Source organism: Lissotriton helveticus, chromosome 10 (assembly GCF_964261635.1).
Source record: "Lissotriton helveticus chromosome 10, aLisHel1.1, whole genome shotgun sequence".
NCBI lineage: Eukaryota > Metazoa > Chordata > Amphibia > Caudata > Salamandridae > Lissotriton > Lissotriton helveticus.
In genome coordinates, this window is record NC_136071.1 from 340,682,615 (window position 1) to 340,702,092 (window position 19,478).

At 50.8% G+C, this 19,478-nt stretch overlaps 1 protein-coding gene across 6 annotated transcripts in view; it reads left to right on the forward strand.

The window, feature by feature from the left end:
• The window catches only part of CDC25A (cell division cycle 25A), a 235,362-nt gene that overhangs the window by 159,830 nt on the left and 56,054 nt on the right, over positions 1-19,478 (forward strand). For all 6 annotated transcript variants that reach the window (XM_078662497.1, XM_078662494.1, XM_078662492.1 and 3 more), the window contains exon 16: positions 17,004-17,115. In XM_078662497.1, the coding sequence (XP_078518623.1) occupies positions 17,004-17,115 (112 nt within the window). The remainder of the gene's footprint in view (positions 1-17,003; positions 17,116-19,478) is intronic.

The following is a 19,478-nucleotide window of genomic DNA, read 5'->3' on the forward strand; positions in this document are numbered from 1 at the left end:
TCCACCCTTCCGTTCATTACCCCTTCCTTGCCTTCACAGAGCGGGGCCTCCTTTTTCCTGAGCTGGGTTCCAGGAGAGGTGAGGTACACTCCCTGTACTATTCAGGTGAGTAACATTAGTAAAATAAATTGGCTTAATTAGTAGAAGCCAGTGCCAGGTCTTTCCTGTTTTGATAGGACTTACTACAATTTATTTCTTGTTTCTTGTTAACAGATGTAAGAGACACCGTTTGGTACAGAGGAACACGATTTTGGACTATTTATGTATATCCTTTACAGATTGTCGTTACGTTCACTTTATGTATGCAGTAGCTAATGCTTAGAACTCTGGCCCTGAAGAAAGCCATGGGATCTTGTCCCTACCGGCTGAAACATGTTGGCCTTGTAAATGCAGTTATATGTTTAGACTGCTTCCTCTGCATTGTTCTTGTTTGTTTGAGGGAAAGGACAAATTACATTAGAGTTTTACGCCTATTGATCCTTTTACCCCTTGTTTTTAACTCGCACATCTTTTGATTTTTGCACTGCACTCTATTCCATCTTTATCATTTGTTCATGGGTACCTTAGCGATTGATGGTGCGACCCAATTGAGTAAGGGCGATGGATGGGTCTCATTGATCAAGAGACATACCACCCCATTTTTGGATGACCAAATGAGAACACTTGATCTACATACCTATTTGATGGGACTCCAACACATCTCTGTACGGGTCTTACCAACAATCTCAGTAGGTCCTTCGACAGGTTTGTCCTGGCACACATTCTGATATAGAGACTTATGTAGCTCTATTAGCGCCTAACTCACTTATGTAGGAGTTTTGCAGCAGCTCGGAGTACTTGAAGCTCCGTTATAGACCCCCGGTTCTTTTGTTGTTAGGATTACAGTTAGGGCGGTACGAACTGGGCAGGTCTTTAAATTTTCCTCAGACCCTTCTTCAATTGTTTGTGTTTTAACTTTCATAGATTCCCATGTGCCCACCCACCTATCCTGGGAAAGCTTAGCCTCTAGCATCTTCTGTTATACTGTTACACAACTGCTATGAAAATCTGAGGCTCTGAGGCTCTCAGGAAGGTTCTATGGGGTGAGGCTGTTCTGATTGGATTTTCATTTTGTTTGGTCTCTTTTGCAAAAAGAGGTAGGTAGGCTACAAAATGAGATGAGGCCTAAGCCTTTTCTTTTTTTTTTTTACCTATTTCTATGGTATTTTTTATTACCGGGGACTCATTCCGACGACGGGGAATGATACAAGCAATGGGAATCTATGAAAGTTACAAATACTGAAGAACCAAAGTTACAGGTAAGTAACTTGTTTTCATCTGTAAGACCCTAGTAGTTACATATTACTTACCGCCCCACCCATCCTCCCCGTTTTGTGAACTGACTTCTTGGGATAGGGACTGCCTTACAGGGCCTGAGTTATGTGCACCAGTGGTCAGTGTCTTGCATGGATCTGCGCTTCTGATGTGGAAACTCGTGTCAGAACTGACGTCGGCATGCTGGGGCGGCATCTAAGTAGACACCGCTATGTCATACCAGCGACCATGAAGCCGACCAATGCGAAGTCGACCAATGCCACCTACCGACGCGCGGGGGTACTGCTAAAAAAAAATTGGGACGCCTGGGGGTAATTCTAAGGTAAGGAATCTATTACTAGTATTGTCTTACAGCTGCATCGTTACCGAAGGGAAGTAACTTGTTTGTTTAGTAAATTGTACTTGGGGTGTTTTTTCTAACTATACTGGTGTCTGTCCGCAGGATTCTGGGATCAATCAATCAGTCATTCTTTAAGCGCACTACATACCCGCAAGGTACTCAAGGCGATGGGGGGGGAGGTGGGGCCGGTACTGATCGTTGGACTTAATATTCAATTTAATGCTTATGACTATTGATGAGTATCCCTGGAAGAGAAGATTAAGTTACTTCTCTTCCAGGAGATACTCATCAATAGTCCAGCCCTAAATAGTCCCACCCTCGTGCGGGGACCCCAGAGCATATACAAATTTGTGTATATATATATATATATGCAGCCTACACCACCAAATAGGCAAAAAATTCGAAAATTGCATTTTTCATTTAAAATAATAAATCTATTCACCATGTTCGAGTCATGTGGGCTGCTGAATTCATATCTATAGCATAGATCGCCGCCTAGTGTTGGGTCCGGATGATTGCACATTGTTGTCCTGGAAGAGTCTTCGAAGTATCACGAGATAGGTGGCTCCTCCCCTGGACTACAGTGCGCATGGGCATCGACTCCATCCTCAGATTGTTTTTTTCCGCCATTGGGTTCGGATGTAATTTCGTTTTCTCCAGTTCGGAATCAACTTAAACTTTTCGAGGCCCAAAGGCCTTTTTTTCTATCCGTCGGAATTGTTTGCGTTCGGTGCCCCGGTTCTGTTCCGACTCAGTTCCCGAGTTGGATTTCCAGGGAGTCGAGTGACTCTTCGGTGATCGAGGCCCAGTCGACGCAGCAAGACCCTCGACGACATGGAACGGAGCCCGTTCAAAAAGTGTCCCGTGTGTGGATCGAAGTACCCACACATCGACGTCCACCCGGTGTGCAACAAGTGCCTGTCGCCGGACCACAATGAAGCCAGCTGTATGGCTTGTTCAAAGTTTCGTTCGACGAAGACTCTTCGGCTTCGGCGCGTGGCACGCATGGCGGCCCGGCAGTCGGCCCCGGCACCGGTGGACCTCTTCGACGACGAAGAAGCGGACGAACAAGAGGTTCGAATGCAGATTTCACCTCCAACGGGGGACTTCGAATGCGAATATGACGCGGATGTCGAAGGCCTCGATGTTGAAGAAGTCGTCGACGAGGTAGGAGACGACAATGAGGCCTATGGGGCCATGGAAGATAGCTCAGAGGAAGAGCTATGCCCCGTTCGAACATTTACAAAGGCTCAGGTCGAGGGATCGCCACTCGGCCTTACCCAAGACCTTATACCAGCATCCACGGCCCCGCCTTCTGGCCCGGCTACGGACACTTCGGTGGAGGCGCCATTGTCTAAAACGAAACTGAGACCATCGGTGTCGACGAAAACAAAAATGGCCGAGGCGCCATCGAAACCGAAGAAGTCTGCTCCCCCATCGACGCAGTCTTCTTCCGAGGTGTCGAAGCAGTCGATGCCAAAGACAGCTGTCAACCCGGTCAAGGTGCCGAAAGTGCTCAAGGTCGTCGAGCCGAAGCCAAAGAAGGCCGCCGACTCGGAGTCGAGAAAGACCGTCGAGCCGAAGTCCAAGAAGGCCGTCGAGCCAACATCCGGCAAGGGCGTCGAGCCGAAGACCCGAACCCCGACGCCAGTAGCCAAGGCCGCCGATCCAAAACCGTCGGCGTCTGCGGCCAAAGACAAGGTCCGTGATGCACCTAAGGAGAATGCTCCTACGCCTCGCTCAGAGGAGCCAAAGTCATCGACGCTCGGGTCTTCCCCTGGGGGTGGACAGAGGTCGACTGTCGGGTCGACGAAACCGTCCGCTTCCTTTACGAAGCAGGTCTCCGACTCCCTCAAAAGAATTAGGGACAAGGCTTCAGCGTTGGAACCAAAGACACCTTCCACACCGAAGCAAGCTGTCCCGACGCCAAACACTTCGACGCCGATCCTCTTCACGTTGCCGCCAAAGGTGGCGCCGAAGGCCTTCGCACCCAGATCGGTGCCCATGGACTCTGTGGTATCGAAGCCGATTCACCCGGCTGGGAGTTTGCTGCCTCGACCACACTTACTGGAGGAGCAGAGAGAGCATTTCATCGATGCCGACACCGGGAAGCTTACGCTTTACAAGAGGAAAGTCACGGCATCGCAGCCTTTGGAGTCGTATACCATTCCTCTGAAGCGCAAAAGGCCTGCTCCAGATTCCATGGTATTAGTCGAACCTATAGTTCCACAGTCTCCAAGAATTGCGACACCCTCACCCACTTATTCTGATGGAGAGGATGCGGGAGCGCAGGACGAGGAATACACTTTTTCAGCCAACACAGAGCCTGATGAACAACAGGACTCCTGGTTTGGGGCAGGTGACCAAGGGGATCAGCACACCGTCCATGACCCTCAGGTGTACAATGTTAAGACCTCTCCCACCGAGGATTCTGCGGCATTGAATGCCTTAATTGAAAGGGCAGCCAAGAACCACGACGTGGACCTACATGCTGACCCTGTGGAAGCGGACTTCCTCTTTGGCACTTTCTCAACTGCTGAAAAGACTGTCAAGACTCTTCCTATGCTGAAGGGGGTCCTTAAGCATGCTGCGGACATTTTTAAGGAACTCACACGGTCCAGGGTAGTCAACCCTAGAATCGAGAAGAAATACAGAGCGGCACCTGGCGATCCTACCTACATCAAGGGCCAGTTGCCATTGGACTCTTTGGTAGTTTCTAATGCCCGCAAAAGGGCGAATTCGCAAACCACCGGTGAAGCTCCTCCCCCGGACAAAGAATCCAAAGTGCTTGAGGCATCTGGAAAGAGAGTAGCAGCTCAGGCAGCCAATATCTGGCGTATCTCTAACACGCAGGCACTCTTGGCTAGATACGACAGGGCACACTACGACACACTCGAGACCATGCTGCAGCATCTACCAGACCAATATAAAGAGGCAGGAGAAATGCTTATCCAAGAAGGGAAGCTCATCTCCAACGCTTCCATCAAATGTGCATTAGATGTTGCGGACACTGCTGCTTGGGCGATCAACACCAGTGTGATGCTCAGACGTCAGGCGTGGCTTAGGATCTCCGGGTTTAAGCCGGAAATGCAAACTACCATCCTGAACCAGCCGGTAAACCCAGACAGATTATTTGGTCCCGGGGTGGATACCACCCTCGAAAAAATAAAGAAAGATACCGAGACTGCCAAGTCCATGGGGGAGCTACAGTCCCAGCAGTTTCGGGGGAGCACTTTTCGTCGCTCAGGCAATAGAGGTGTTACCAGGGGCCAAATGTCACAGCAAACACAATTCAACAAAGGTGGGGCGCAATCCTCTTATACCAAGCAGAATAGAGGAGGATACCGCGGCAACAGCGCCAAGTGCAGAGGCAGGGGCAACAACAACTCCCGTGCCGCCGCCAACAATCAGTGACTCCCTGTCACTGCCCCGACCATCCAACACCTGTCGGGGGGGAGACTCGAGCAGTTCCTGCCAGTCTGGAAATCCATCACCACAGACAAGTGGGTCAGGAAACTTATCCAGTTCGGGTATTGTTTGGAGCTGACATCCACTCCACCCAACATACCACCAAAACACCGTCCTATGTCCACAGAGCATTTGCACTTATTGCAGCAGGAGGTTCTTGTCATGCTGCAAAAAGGCGCAATAGAGCTCGTGCCAGTGGAGGAAGAAGGCACAGGAGTGTATTCCCTGTACTTCTTAATCCCGAAAAAGGACGGGTCCCTCAGACCTATTCTGGATCTACGGCCCCTAAACCTGTACATTCTCTCAGAACACTTCCACATGCTAACACTGCAGCAGGTTCTTCCGTTGCTCAATCAGGGAGACTTCCTCGCAACCTTGGATCTCAAGGATGCTTACTTTCACATCCCACTCCATCCATCCCACAGGAAATACCTCAGGTTCACCATTCAACATCGGCATTACCAATTCAAGGTCCTTCCTTTCGGGGTGACCACAGCCCCCAGAGTGTTCACGAAATGTCTGGCGACTGTGGCGGCGCACCTCAGGAGACAAAACGTCCATGTCTATCCTTATCTGGACGACTGGCTGGTCCAGGCAAAGTCAGCCCAGCAGTGTGCCGCTGATATGTCCCTCACCATTCACCTTCTTCACGGTCTGGGCTTCTCACTAAACTATCCGAAGTCGCACCTCCAGCCGGCCCATGTGCGGCAGTATCTGGGCGCGACGATAGATACTCTGGCAGCCACGGCTCAGACGAATTCAGTGAGGATCGACAACATCCAGTCGCTAATCCAGAAGTTCAGACCGCAACACTCACTTCCAGCGAGAGTGTTCATGCAGTTGATAGGCATGATGGCCTCCTGCATCTTCATAGTCCCGCACGCACGGTTGCATATGCGTCCGCTCCAAGAATGCTTGGCAAATCAGTGGACTCAGGCTCAAGGGCAGTTGAAAGACCTAGTGTTGGTGACCGGTCGGGCATACAACTCTCTGCATTGGTGGACTCCACACAACCTTTGCAAGGGCCGACCGTTCCAGGAGCCTGTGCCACAGATTGTCCTGACGACGGACGCATCTCTCCAGGGATGGGGAGCTCATGTGCTCCACTACACGGTGCAGGGACTATGGTCGACGCAGCAGAAAAAGATGCACATCAACTACCTAGAACTGATGGCAATCTTCATGGCACTCAAGTCCTTCAAAGTACATCTGTGCAACAAAGTTGTGTTGATCCGGACGGACAACATGACGGCCATGTACTACATCCAGAAGCAGGGAGGTACGCACTCTGCACAGTTGTCTCATTTGGCTTGGAGCATGTGGAAGTGGGCCATTCAGAGGAACATCTTCCTCATGGCGGAACACCTCCCGGGCAAGGACAATCAGATGGCGGATCTGCTCAGCAGGTACAGCCACCAGATGCACGAGTGGGAGTTACATCCATCAGTACTCCGCCCGTACTTCCAGCAGTGGGGTCATCCAGAGATAGACCTGTTTGCCACAAGGGAAAACGCAAAATGCCAAAGCTTTGCCGCCAGGTTCCCGCACCCACAGTCGCAGGGCAATGCGATATGGATGAACTGGTCAGGCAGATTTGCGTACGCTTTTCCCCCAGCACACCTCATACCGCTGGTGGCACGAAAGCTAAAGCAACACTCGATGACACTCATCCTGGTTGCTCCAACGTGGGCACGCCAGCCATGGTACACCACGTTTCTAGAACTCTCCGTGGTACCGCATCAAAGGCTGCGCCTCACACCCAGGCTCTTGACGCAGAACCATGGCGACATTCAGCATCCAGATCGGCAACAGCTCGATCTGGCTCCTGAGGTCTTAGAGTTTGGCTACCTTAATTTGCCCCCTGAATGCATGGACATCATACGGGAGGCAAGAAAGCCCACCACTAGGGCCTGCTATGCGGCAAAATGGAAGCGGTTTGTCATTTACTGTACTGGACACAACATCAACCCGCTAGATGCATCCATTCCTAATATCATCTGCTATTTGTTACATCTTTACAAATGCAATCTAGCATATGCTTCCATTCGGATACACTTATCCGCCATAGCGGCTTATCTCCAGAACAGGCAGCACCTCTCTGTTTTCAGGGTGCCTGCCATTAAAGCCTTCCTGGAAGGGCTGAAGCGGGTCATCCCTCCCAGGACCCCGCCAGCTCCTGTGTGGAACCTCAACGTGGTCCTCACCAGGTTGATTGGCCCACCTTTTGAGCCTCTCCATTCCTGTGAAATTCAATTCTTAACATGGAAAGTGGCTTTTCTCATTGCCATTACCTCTCTACGGCGTGTTAGTGAGCTACGGGCGCTCACTGTCCAAGAGCCATTTATTCAAATTCATTCCAACAGGGTGGTGCTGCGCACTAACCCTAAATTCCTTCCTAAGGTGGTTTCGCAGTTTCATGTTAATCAAACCATCGAACTGCCCGCATTCTTTCAAAACCCTGAGACAGTAGCAGAAAGGATGCTCCACACTCTTGATGTCAAAAGAGCGTTGATGTACTACATTGATAGGACAAAAGACTTTAGGAAAACACAACAGCTCTTTGTTGCCTTCTCAGACCAGCACAAAGGCAACCCCATTTCCAAATCAGGTATAGCCAGGTGGATCGTTAAGTGTATTCAGATTTGCTATCACAAGGCTAAGCGCACTTTAACGGTCCCTCCCAGAGCCCACTCCACCCACAAGCTGGGGGCCTCTATGGCTTTCCTTGGTAATATCCCTTTGGAAGATATTTGTAGAGCAGCCACATAGTCTACACCACATACCTTTACTAAACATTACTGTGTAGATGTGCACTCCAAGCAGCAGGCAGCTGTAGGGCAGGCTGTTCTTAAGACACTATTTCAGACTTCTGCAGCTGGCACAGGCGGCCGCCGTTAATGGAGGGACTGCTATGTATTCTATGCTATAGATATGAATTCAGCAGCCCACATGCCTCGAACTGAATATGCTGCTTACCAGTATGCATCTGTTCTTGGCATGTAGGGCTGCTGACATTCATATCGCCCGCCCTCCTCCCCGGCGCCTGTAGCGGCTGCAGACTTTTCTTGCATTTACTCTTAGGCATGGCCATCGCTTACACTATTATACTCCATCTTTGCCACAATGGCTAAAAACAATTTGAGGATGGAGTCGATGCCCATGCGCACTGTAGTCCAGGGGAGGAGCCACCTATCTCGTGATACTTCGAAGACTCTTCCAGGACAACAATGTGCAATCATCCGGACCCAACACTAGGCGGCGATCTATGCTATAGATATGAATGTCAGCAGCCCTGCATGCCAAGAACAGATGCATACTGGTAAGTAGCATATTCATTCTGTGACATAGAAACAAGCACTCTTCACTTGTTTCAACATAGCCTTTATTTTCAAGGAAAACGACAAGTTAATAGCAGGCAGTTAGCCCAGAGGCTGCATATAGAAACACAACAGACTAAAACCGGCACCATGCCTTTGACCTCCAGGTTCCCATCATGCTTCACAGGTGAAAGTTAGGTTAGTTCTTTTTTCCGGCTCCTTCTGTGAGGATCCTGGAGCATTGAGCTAGTCAGTTATTGACTTTGTCATTAATTGATATTTTGAAGTAAAAAATGTTGGCTTCACTCAATGTCTTTTAGTACAAACTGTCTTCACCTTTTTTCTGACTTTCCTGTTTGTTTTAGTCGGAAATGCCAGCCCTGTTTAACAAGTGTCCTTCGTGTGGGAAGAAAATGGCTAAATCTGACCCACAGTCTTTCTGCATTGTTTGCCATCCTCACATAAACCAGACAAGTGTTATTACTGCCATCAGTTTTCCAGAAGGACTCTTCGGGACAGGGTAAGGATAAAACTGCATGCCGTGAAAATAAATAAAAGTGGCCTGGAAGGTAACAAGCAGCCTTTTAAAGAGCCCTCCTCTTAAGTGCTGTCTGAGCATAGACTAAAAAGATGACATCAGTCTGCTTCTCCTGTCGACGGAGAGAAGATCAGCGTCGAACGTTCCTCTATGCTCACCGACTGTTTCCAAATCGTCAACAGGAAGACCTTTGCCACGGTCGACGTCGAAAGAAGAATTTCCAGCGACACTGTTGACCACAGGTCCTTCAACCAAGATACCAAGTAAGTCTAAGTCTAGACTTGAAGCAGTGTCGAACTCTCCGACCGACGGCCCAGGTAGGGGCGGAGCACAGATGCTCAACGCCTAAGTCCTCCCTGCTGCACACACAGGCGGTCGCCGTCGAGTCCCGCCAACATCAAAGACTCTCCCAGCGGCGAGCCGTAGACACTGCAGAGAATCTTTCCTCCATCTGGGCAGTACACTCTACATCGCCAATGATGATCGACGTTGCGAAGGTCTATGTTCAGGCAGTTGAACTCTCACATCTTCACCGGCAAATACAAAGAATGGCTGGTTCGCCAATACCAACGTCTAGGGAGATTAAAGTGGTAGAATCTCAGAGCCCGACGCAGAGATCTGCACAGTCGATGTCGAAGAGCACATCTTCCCCGGCCTTACAATTGTGGAGATTATGCCGGAGGGATCTCCAGCACGAGAACAGCCTACACCACTGATTAATCTTTCACCGAGGTGGCAGAGAAATGTGAGTGGAGAGTGACGAAGCGCAGTCCAGGTTCAGATTACTCCCAAACATATTTCCCCCCTCAAACATCAACTAGAGGGTGCGTCCACCTACACCTGCCACAGGATCCCCTCGTGTCTCCACGACGACAACAATCTCCTTCTCCAAGAAGGTGTCTGTCTTGAACACCTCATAGGTGGTCTCCTATCAGATCTCGCCATTCTCAATCCTTAAGGCCTGGTCAGCATAGACACAGACCTCTATCCTGGTCTACAGACACATCCAGAACCTTGGTGGAAGACTATTCACCTAATTTATCTGCCACCCCTCTTGCCAGTGTCACCAGTGAACGATGTCATCAAGTTCAATGAGGTCCTATGGAGGTTGGGCTACAAAGCTAGACATTGATATGCCGTCTACAACCACCTCTGCTTCAGACATCTTTGAAACCCTCCATCACAGGTAGTCCACTAAGCCTTTACTTCCCTTGGTACCTGGGCAATTGGAGCCAACTTCATACATTTCTCACATTTGATCAGCACCAGCGGGCATTATCAAAGTATAGAGCCCCAGACATGGATCCACTTTTTCTGAGGTTCGATCCTCCACCGGACTCATAGTGGCGGCAACGAGAAGCCCACACAGGGGTGTCCTCCTCTACAGTCCCACCCGACCAAGACCTCAAGTTAATGGACTCCTTTGGGAAGAGGATGTGTAGCACCTCAGCCTCTTATGTCACAGTCTCTAATGCCTCTGCACTCCTGGGAAGATGTGACCAATCACTATAGAACTCCCTCAAGAATCACTGAAAAACGACCAAAAGAACATCAGCAGAATTTCGAGAAGATCCTAAAGAAAGTAGGAATGGTAGTGAACCAGGTCAAAAGTGCAGCAGCCGATGGGTCAGATCTGGCGGATCATGGTTATTTGCTTGTCATCTGCCCTAGGCGCTCCTCTTGGCTGTGACTTAAGGGTCTAAAACCTGAGGCCAACACAGGATTCTGAATCTGCCCTTCAACTGAACTTTGCTCTTCGGCACTCATACCGATGATGAGATGTCCAGGATGAATTCTGAGCTTGACACCCTGAGGGCAATGGATCTGGAGAAAGGTTAAGACTTAAGACACCAATACAGTCCTTATGATCGACACCTGTTCCAACCGAGGGTTAAAACCCCTCACTGGTCGTCGCAACCACACCCTTGGTCTAGATGCAACTATCAGTGCCGACCAGGATGGAGACTAGGGGCAGTCTGAGCAGGCCCCGAGCAAGCAGGAGAGCCCACTGGAGCCAAAGAAGACCCTCAAGAGGACCCACAGGCCAGAGGCACTGGAGTCGCAAGAGGACCTCCAGCAGCCAAAGGATGAAGGCCCACGGTGCAAAGGATGAAGTGCAGGTCAAGATCTTGGCTGAAGGAGATGCTTGAAACTGGAGCTTCTTGGAGCCCGAAGATCTCTGGAGGAGAGTCAACAAGCCTTGGCAACGGCAAGTCAACACAGTGCACAGGGGTACTGATCCAGCGGTTCCGACGAGGGATACTGACTTCCAACTTGCTAGGAAGACCGTGCATGCCTTGAGAGAGTGGCAGTACCACCACCTGTGTTGCTGAACCTTTCGGAGTCCGTAGGAGCTCAGGTACAGCAGACCAGTCAGCTTTGTTGCAGTGACTGCAGATCAATCAATCAATCAAAGACATTTATAGAGCGCACTACCTACCCGTAGGGTCTCAAGGCGCTGGGGGGGGGGGGGGGTGCGCCGCTACTGCTCGAACAGCCAGGTCTTGAGCTTCTTCCTGAAGGAGAGGTGGTCTTGGGTCAGGCGCAGGTCGGCCGGGAGGGAGTTCCAGGTCTTGGCGGCCATGTAGGAGAAGGACCTTCCTCCTGTGGTGGCTCTGCGGATGCGTGGGACAGCGGCGAGGGCGTGGCTGGCAGATCGGAGGTGGCGTTTGGGAGCGTAGAAGTTGATGCGGTTGTTGAGGTAGCTCGGGCCTTGATCGTGGAGAGCTTTGTGTGCGTGGGTAAGGAGGCGGAAGGTGATTCTCTTGTTGACCGGGAGCCAGTGCAGGTCTCTAAGGTGTCCGGAGATGTGGCTGTGTCGTGGGATGTCGAGGATGAGTCTGGCTGAGGCGTTCTGGATGCGCTGGAGTCTCTTCTGGATCTTGGCGGTGGTTCCGGCGTAGAGTGCGTTGCCGTAGTCCAGTCGGCTGGTGACGAGGGCCTGGGTGACGGTTTTCCTGGTCTCTGTGGGGATCCACCAGAAGATCTTCCGAAGCATGCGCAGGGTGTTGAAGCACGACGAGGAGACGGCGTTGACTTGCCTGGTCATGGAGAGGGAGGAGTCCAGGATGAAACCCAGGTTGCGTGCGTGGTCCGTCGGTTTGGGTGCGGTGCCCAGGGCGGGGGGCCACCAGGAGTCGTCCCAGGCGGAGGGCGAGGAGCCCAGGATGAGGACCTCCGTCTTCTCTGAGTTCAGTTTCAGGCGGCTCGTCGTCATCCACTCGGCAACCTCTTTCATCCCTTCGTGCAGGTTGGCTCTGGCGGCGGGGTCGTTGGTCAGGGAGAGGATCAGCTGGGTGTCGTCGGCGTAGGAGATTATGTTGAGGTTGTGTTGGCGTGCGATGGCCGCGAGGGGGCTCATCTAGACGTTGAAGAGAGTCTGGCTCAGCGAGGATCCTTGAGGGACGCCGCAGATGACTTCGGTGGCCTCTGACTTGTACGGTGGTAGGCGGACTCTTTGTGTTCTTCCGTCGAGGAAGGAGACGATCCATTCCAGTGCCTTCTCCTGGATTCCGACGTTGCTGAGGCGCTGCACTAGGGTGCGGTGGCAGACCGTGTCGAAAGCCGCGGAGAGGTCTAGGAGGATGAGGGCCGCTGTTTCTCCGTTGTCCATCAGGGCTCGGATGTCGTCAGTGGCGGCGATGAGGGCGGTCTCGGTGCTGTGGTTGGCACGGAATCCAGACTGCGATGGGTCGAGGGATCCATTCGTCTCTAGGAAGGCGGCCAGCTGTTTGTTGACGGTCTTTTCGATGACTTTGGCTGGAAACGGGAGTAGAGAGATGGGGCGGTAATTCTTGAGTTCGGTGGGGTCTGCTGTAGGTTTCTTGAGTAGAGCGCTGAGTTCGGCGTGTTTCCAGCTCTCGGGGAAGGTGGCGGTGTCGAATGAGGTGTTGATGATGTCCCGCAGGTGGGGTGCGATGACAGCGTCGGCTTTGTTGAAGACGTGGTGAGGGCAGGGGTCGGTCGGAGATCCGGAGTGGATGGAGTTCATCGTGCGGACGGTGTCTTCGGTGCTGATCGGAGTCCAGGCGCGGAGGGTGGTGGTGGGGGGCGGCGGTTCGGTCGTGGCGTGCGTCGGTTGAGTGCTGAAGCTGTTGTGTATGTCCGCGATCTTGTTGTGGAATTAGGAGGCGAGGGAGTTGCAGAGGTCTTGCGATGGGGTGATGTCGTTGTTTCCGGCGTTGGGGTTGGAGAGCTCTTTCACGATGTTGAAGAGTTCCTTGCAGTTGTGTGCGTTGTTGTCCAGTCGGTTCTTGAAAGCAGTTTTCTTGGCGGTGCGGATCAATTGGTGATGTTTCCGGGTGGCGAGCTTGAGGTTGGTCCTGTTGTCCGGCGTGGGTTCCTTTCTCCAGGTTTTCTCGAGGGCTCGACAGTTCTTCTTGGAGCTCTTGAGTTCGTCGGTGAACCATGGGGCCTTCTTGCTGCCGGGTCTGCTGGGCGGGGTCTTCAGAGGGGCGAGTTCGTCCGCGCAGTTGCTGATCCACTTGGAGAGGTTGTCGGCGGCCTGGCTGGGGTTCGCTGAGCTGGCCGGAGGGTGCTGGCTCAGGGAAGCGGCGAGCTGGTCGGCTGTGATCTTGTTCCATCTTCTTCGGGCAACCTGTTGCTGGTGGTGGTGGATCGTCGTTCTTCTGAAGGTGAAGTGGACGCAGCTGTGGTCCGTCCAGTGGAGAGTTGTGGCGTGGCTGAAGGCGATGTCTTTGCTGGATGAGAAGACGGCGTCGAGTGTGTGTCCGGCGAGGTGGGTGGGGGTGGACACCAGCTGCTTGAGTCCAAGGTTGGCGAGGTTGTCGAGCAGGGTGCTGGTGTTGCAGTCGTTGTTGTTCTCCAGGTGGAAGTTGAAGTCCCCCAGGAGGATGTAGTCATCGGAGGGGAGGGCGTGCGGGCTGACGAAGTCGGCGATGTCCTCGCTGAATTGAGTGCGTGGTCCCGGAGGTCGGTAGATCAGGGTGCCTCTGAGGGTGGTCTTCGGGTCGGTGTAGATCTGGAAATGCAGGTGTTCGGCGGAGGGTGGGGTGTTGTCGGTGCTGGTCGTGATGCGGATGGTGTTCTTGTGGATGATGGCGATGCCTCCTCCCACCTGGTTGGCGTTGCGGTCCCTCCGGGTGATCTTGTAGCCTTCTGGGATGGCGATGGCGATGTCGGGCGCTGAGGAGGCGTTCATCCAGGTCTCCGTGATGAAGGCAACGTCAGGGGCTGTGGTGTCGAGGAGGTTCCAGAGTTCGATGGCGTGTCTGTGGACGGAGCGGGTGTTGAGCAGGATGCACTTGAGGTGGTTGCTGCTGGTGTTCGGCTTGGCAGGTGCTGGTGTCGGGCAGGTCCGGATGCAGGTGAACTTGCAGGTGTAGCAGCTGAAGGGTCCGTGGACGCGTCGTGGGGAGGCTCTGCAGCATCCCGGGACTCGGCCGGTGTTGAGTGCGATGAGGGAGGTGGCGGAGTATGACAGGCGGGTCGGTCGGGGTCCTCGAGGGCCAGGGGTCCTGGCGCTGGGCGGGGTCCGGTCGCGGACGGGCGCAGACGGGCAGACGGGCGAACGCGCAGCGGTGCGCGTGACCGCTGCGCGTTCGCCCGGTCGCCATATATGGCGAAGTGGGCGGAGCAGCTGGGAGGCGGGAGCGGGGAGGGAACAGAAGGAAAAAAGGGGCGGGGTCAGCGGTGGTGGCGGGGAGCGGGGAGGGAAGACGGAGGGCGGTAACAGGCGGGAAAAAACAGGCAATACGGCGGAAAAAAGCAACAATTAACACAGATACAATTCTACAGGCAGAACGGCGGAAAAACAACAATTAACACAAATACAATCTGTACAGTGAACCAGGGGCACAGGGAGAGGAGCGCTGATCACGGACCACGCCGCTCGAGGGAGGGGGCGTGGTCACGAGCCGGCAGTCGGGCAGCGAGGCACAGAGGGAGGAGAGGCACACGCAGCAGCTGGTGGCCGTGCGGCGCGGGGGTGTCCTAAAACTAGGACACCGATGCAGGGAAGTGGCTCATTCACTCCAAAGGAGATTCCTTTGGATGTCCACAGGCCTTGTGAAAAACCTGTATGGAGCACAGACGTTCAGGATAACGAGACAAGGAGGAGCCGGAGTCTTCCCAAAGCGATGTCCAGAGTACCCAGATGGTCGCAGTTGAAGTGGTGTTGGATCTCTATCTTGTCCCATGACGAATCTGGGGACCCACCCACATGTAAGCCCTTAAGTACCCTAAGGAAAGGGTTGGAACGATTCAGGGGTCCCCCTAGAGGAGGGACTGGACAGTGGGGAGGATAATCCCATGTCCTTTGTCCAGTTTCGCGCCAAGCGGGAGCCAACGGCTCCCTGAACTGGAATATGCAAGAAGGGTATCAAATGTGCCCTTCAAGCAGTTTTAGTAGTGCTGGCAAACGCACACCACCCTGTCTCAATACACTAAACCCTGTCTAGGAGGTGGTCACACCTCCCTGTGACAGGATACCGATTTTCCTGCCTTCCCCTACTCGAGCTTGGCTCAGCAGCAGGAGGGAAGAATAGTCTCTGGTCGGCAGCAGCAATAGTTTGCTGTCTGGGTTTAGAAGACTTGTACCGGAAGCACTGTGGGCATCCCAGGGGAGCTTTACAGTGCATGGAATCCTACCTCCCACACCATTTATTGTGTGGGGTATGATTCCAAACACATTTGATTCCAAACATGACTGGGTCTGTTTCAGCCAGTTTAGAGATAGCCATCGCTTAATGATGCATTGCCACTCTATGCATCTTAATGGCTGGTGCACTACATCCCGGGACAATGGACTCCGAAGGTTGTAGGGGTGCCTCGCTCATGCAGTGACACCCTCACACTTCAAACCGAGCACCCTGCCTTCAGGGTTGAAAGGCTTGCCTTACGGGTGACTTATAGGTTCAAAGGAAACTTAGCTGTCGTAAGTGGTGCTAGCACCAGCTTACACATGCTGCAAAGGCAGGCCTGTAGTCCCAATTAGTGGTCTCTCGTGGGGGACATAATACATGCTTCAGCACATGGGATACCCCTGGTGTACCTATGCCTTGGGTGACTTAGTACCATATATTAGGGACTGATGAGTGTACACCAGTAGCCAATCTGCAGTTTACCCAAGTACTCACCATGTCCAATTCAGGGAGAAGCACTAAGACTGGGGTCCTGATTAGCAGGATCCCAATCTGACTACTCAGTATAACATGACACCAGAAAAAAGTTGGGTGACCATGAAAGCAGATGCTACTTTCCTACAGTACTCTAGAGTCAATGTTGCATCAAAAGCCAGGCAAAAAGTTGGGGTACTGCAACAGACTCCCATTTTCTCGCTCTAACTGCAGATTACTCACTCACCAGCCCTTCTGGTGTAATGAACTCATGCAGCCAATTAAAAAGTTCCCACAATTAGAGAGCTACACATTGGTATATTCTGATTATTACAAGCTCCGCGTCCAACTCCTTTGACACAGGTTAGAAAGGAACTGACATCAATGTGTGGCAATTTTGCAAATATAGCTGTCCCGGCCTCACCTCCAGGGTAATACTTATCCGATGCGGAGCTGCAGGGCTATGCCTAACGGCGTGCCGGGGAGTTGCTCTGAGAATCTTCTAGATCCAGTCTGGCACCTGAGGAAATTCTCAAGGTGAGGCATCTACCGTTAATCTTCAGAAGAGAAGTCGTTATAAAGGTAAGTATCTTAAAGCGTTTTACACTGTACAATTTGCTACCATTTATACTTCACCAAGACTCCAAGCCATTGCAAATATACTGTCATTGAAATCTGTTATTGCTGGCACATCTCAATTTCGACCCCACATTCTAGTGAGATTTAATTCAAAGTCCTAGATTCACAAGCAAGGTTTGTAATTTTTTTTCAATCCACATCCTGACCCATTAATTGAATGTATAGCAAGTAATAGTGTACATTTTGTATCCTGCTATTTAACATTTCTGCTCTAGCTCTGTTTCAGGATGTTAACCTAATCTGAGCATTTGTAATGCATTGCACAAGTGCACAGACTAACCTTTTAGTTCTAATCTCCCCCTTAAACCCAGGTGTCGATTTGTGCGGGAAAAAGACAGAGAAAAAAATGACTATCCAGCACTGAGTTACCCTGAGCTCTATGTCCTAAAGGGTGGCTACAAGGACTTCTTTTTGAAGTGTCGGGTAAGACTTTATTGTAAAACCTAATCAAAGCAAAGTTGCAGCACTCTGATTGCCTTGTTAATGTAGTGGATACTGATCTTCATTCTGATATTGAATTGATTGGACTGCATTTATTACTCTTTGCCCAACAAAAATCCCCTGTTGCATCGACACACCAGACTTTTATCTTTGCCAGCAAATTCCCTTTGTCCCCATTATCCCTGTCCCTTTGCATGACTACCATAAAACCGCCTTACCAGCTACTATCCTTCTTTGCTCACTGCCTGGGACGTTTGTTTGCTATTTTGTAAAAAATAATTCACGCTTACGGAGTTTGGCTCAAGACTGCTTTTTGAAAACACACAAAAAGGCATTGTGGAAATTTTGGTGACCGGGAGACCAGCGAACTGTTTGAATATATCTATCTATCTATCTATCTATCTATCTATCTATCTATCTATCTATCTATCTATCTATCTATCTATCTATCTATCTATCTATCTATCTATCTATCTATCTATCCCCAACGAACAGCTTCACTCGTCTTCAGAGAAACACGGGCCACACCGATCCAGTAAAGTAAGTGTCCTTCATTCGGGCAAACAAACCAGAATGATGCGTTTCGAGCTATCCAGCTCTTGGGGAGATATATATAGAGATATGATATAGATATATAGATATATAATATTCCAAGAGGCCAAAGACGCACTCAGCAGCAAATTCGACTGAATTCTTTAATGGAAGGAAAACCGGCAATGTGTTCCTGATTTGCTTTCTGCCTGCTCCTCTATCAAAGTCATCACAAGATTTCTGCAGACATTTCAAAAGCACACTTGAGGCTGTGCACCACTTTCAAAAGTAGATCTGGAGAGTCCAACACTTCCAAGAGAGGCAGCTGCCTCCTTTGTGGCTGTGCTACCCAAGATTGCTGAGGAATCTTGAATGCCTTTGCCTGTATATGAAAAAAATATCTAACCACAGAGATTATGCAGTCGGCCTCTTCTGATTTGGATCACTTGCTCTCTTTAAACAAGACCTCATTTTGGTCACATGGAAAAAAACAAGTTTCTGCTCAGATGGTAAATCATCACGTCACCAAAAGCCTTCATCCTTCACCTTCCCTGGCTAACTCCCGGAGACTCCTAGCAGAATCCTGACTCTTTCTCTACTCCCTGAGAGGGAAATCTAAGAGGATTGAGGTAAGGGGGTAGAAGTTCTTTTCAGGGAGCCATGCCTTTTCGCTCCTTGAAAGTGACTTGCCTTCTGGCCTGTTACTTTCATGATCTTTAAGAGATTGCACACATATTTTCAAAAAAATGAAGATACCAATACCAGTTACAACACACCTATTCAGTAATTCCAAGATCTACACACACATCCACTCAATCGCCATAGTTCCATACCGTCACTCATACATGTACTCAATCATCATATGTACTCGTACATCTAAACATCCTGTTACACACTGACACTCATCCTTAGTTACTCACATAGTCACACATGCAAAGTATCAAACATCCATTTAGTTATACATAGTTATACACACACCACCACACATACTTCTACAGAAACTTATACATACTTGCTCTCTTAAACACTCACTTATAGAAACACCTACTTATTTATACAGGAACTCTTCCAATCTCTCACTCACATATACTCACTTATTTTTATTTTAGGAGTTTTATATAGCGCTGACCAGACCCGAGGGTATCGGAGCGCTTTACAGCGATGTTTCAAGGTAGTTAAGCATATTAGAGTGATTGTCCGCAAAAAGAACAGAACCATTCGGTAGTTCAACCATGCTAAGGCTTATGGAAGCGGTGGACGAGTTCGGAGGTAGCCTTGTTGAATGCTGATTTCTGTAGATCTAAAAAGACCGGCAGACCAGGGGTCCTGAGCCTTCAAGGCGGAGTGGAAGAGTCCTGAGGTAGCCTAGTTGAGTGCTGAGTGGAGGTGATCCGAGGATCGTGAGGCCGCTTAATCATGTGCAGGGAAAGTCTTGAGGTGGGCTGAGGAGGATGTGAGCAGAGTCAGGTCAGAGAACACCGTCCTCAGGGGTGGCGTGGCAATCCATTTGGGAGGGCGCGGTTCAGCAGGAGGATTTTAAGGTGTTTTTTGAATTTTGTGAAGGAAGGGATAGTTCTGGTGTCTGCTGGGATGGAGTTCCAAATTTTGGGTGCGGTTCCGGCAAATGATTTTGCAGCTGTTTTGTGTTTGCGTGTTTTCAAGGGTATGAGAAGGCGAGAGTTTGAGCTCCTGAGGTTTCTCGTCTGCCCGGCCCTCTTAAGTTTGGCGGCTACATTTTCTGGTTTTCCAGTGTGGAGGGCTTTGTGCGTGAGGCATGCCGTTCTGAAGTTGGCTCGCTGTTCAACTGGGAGCCA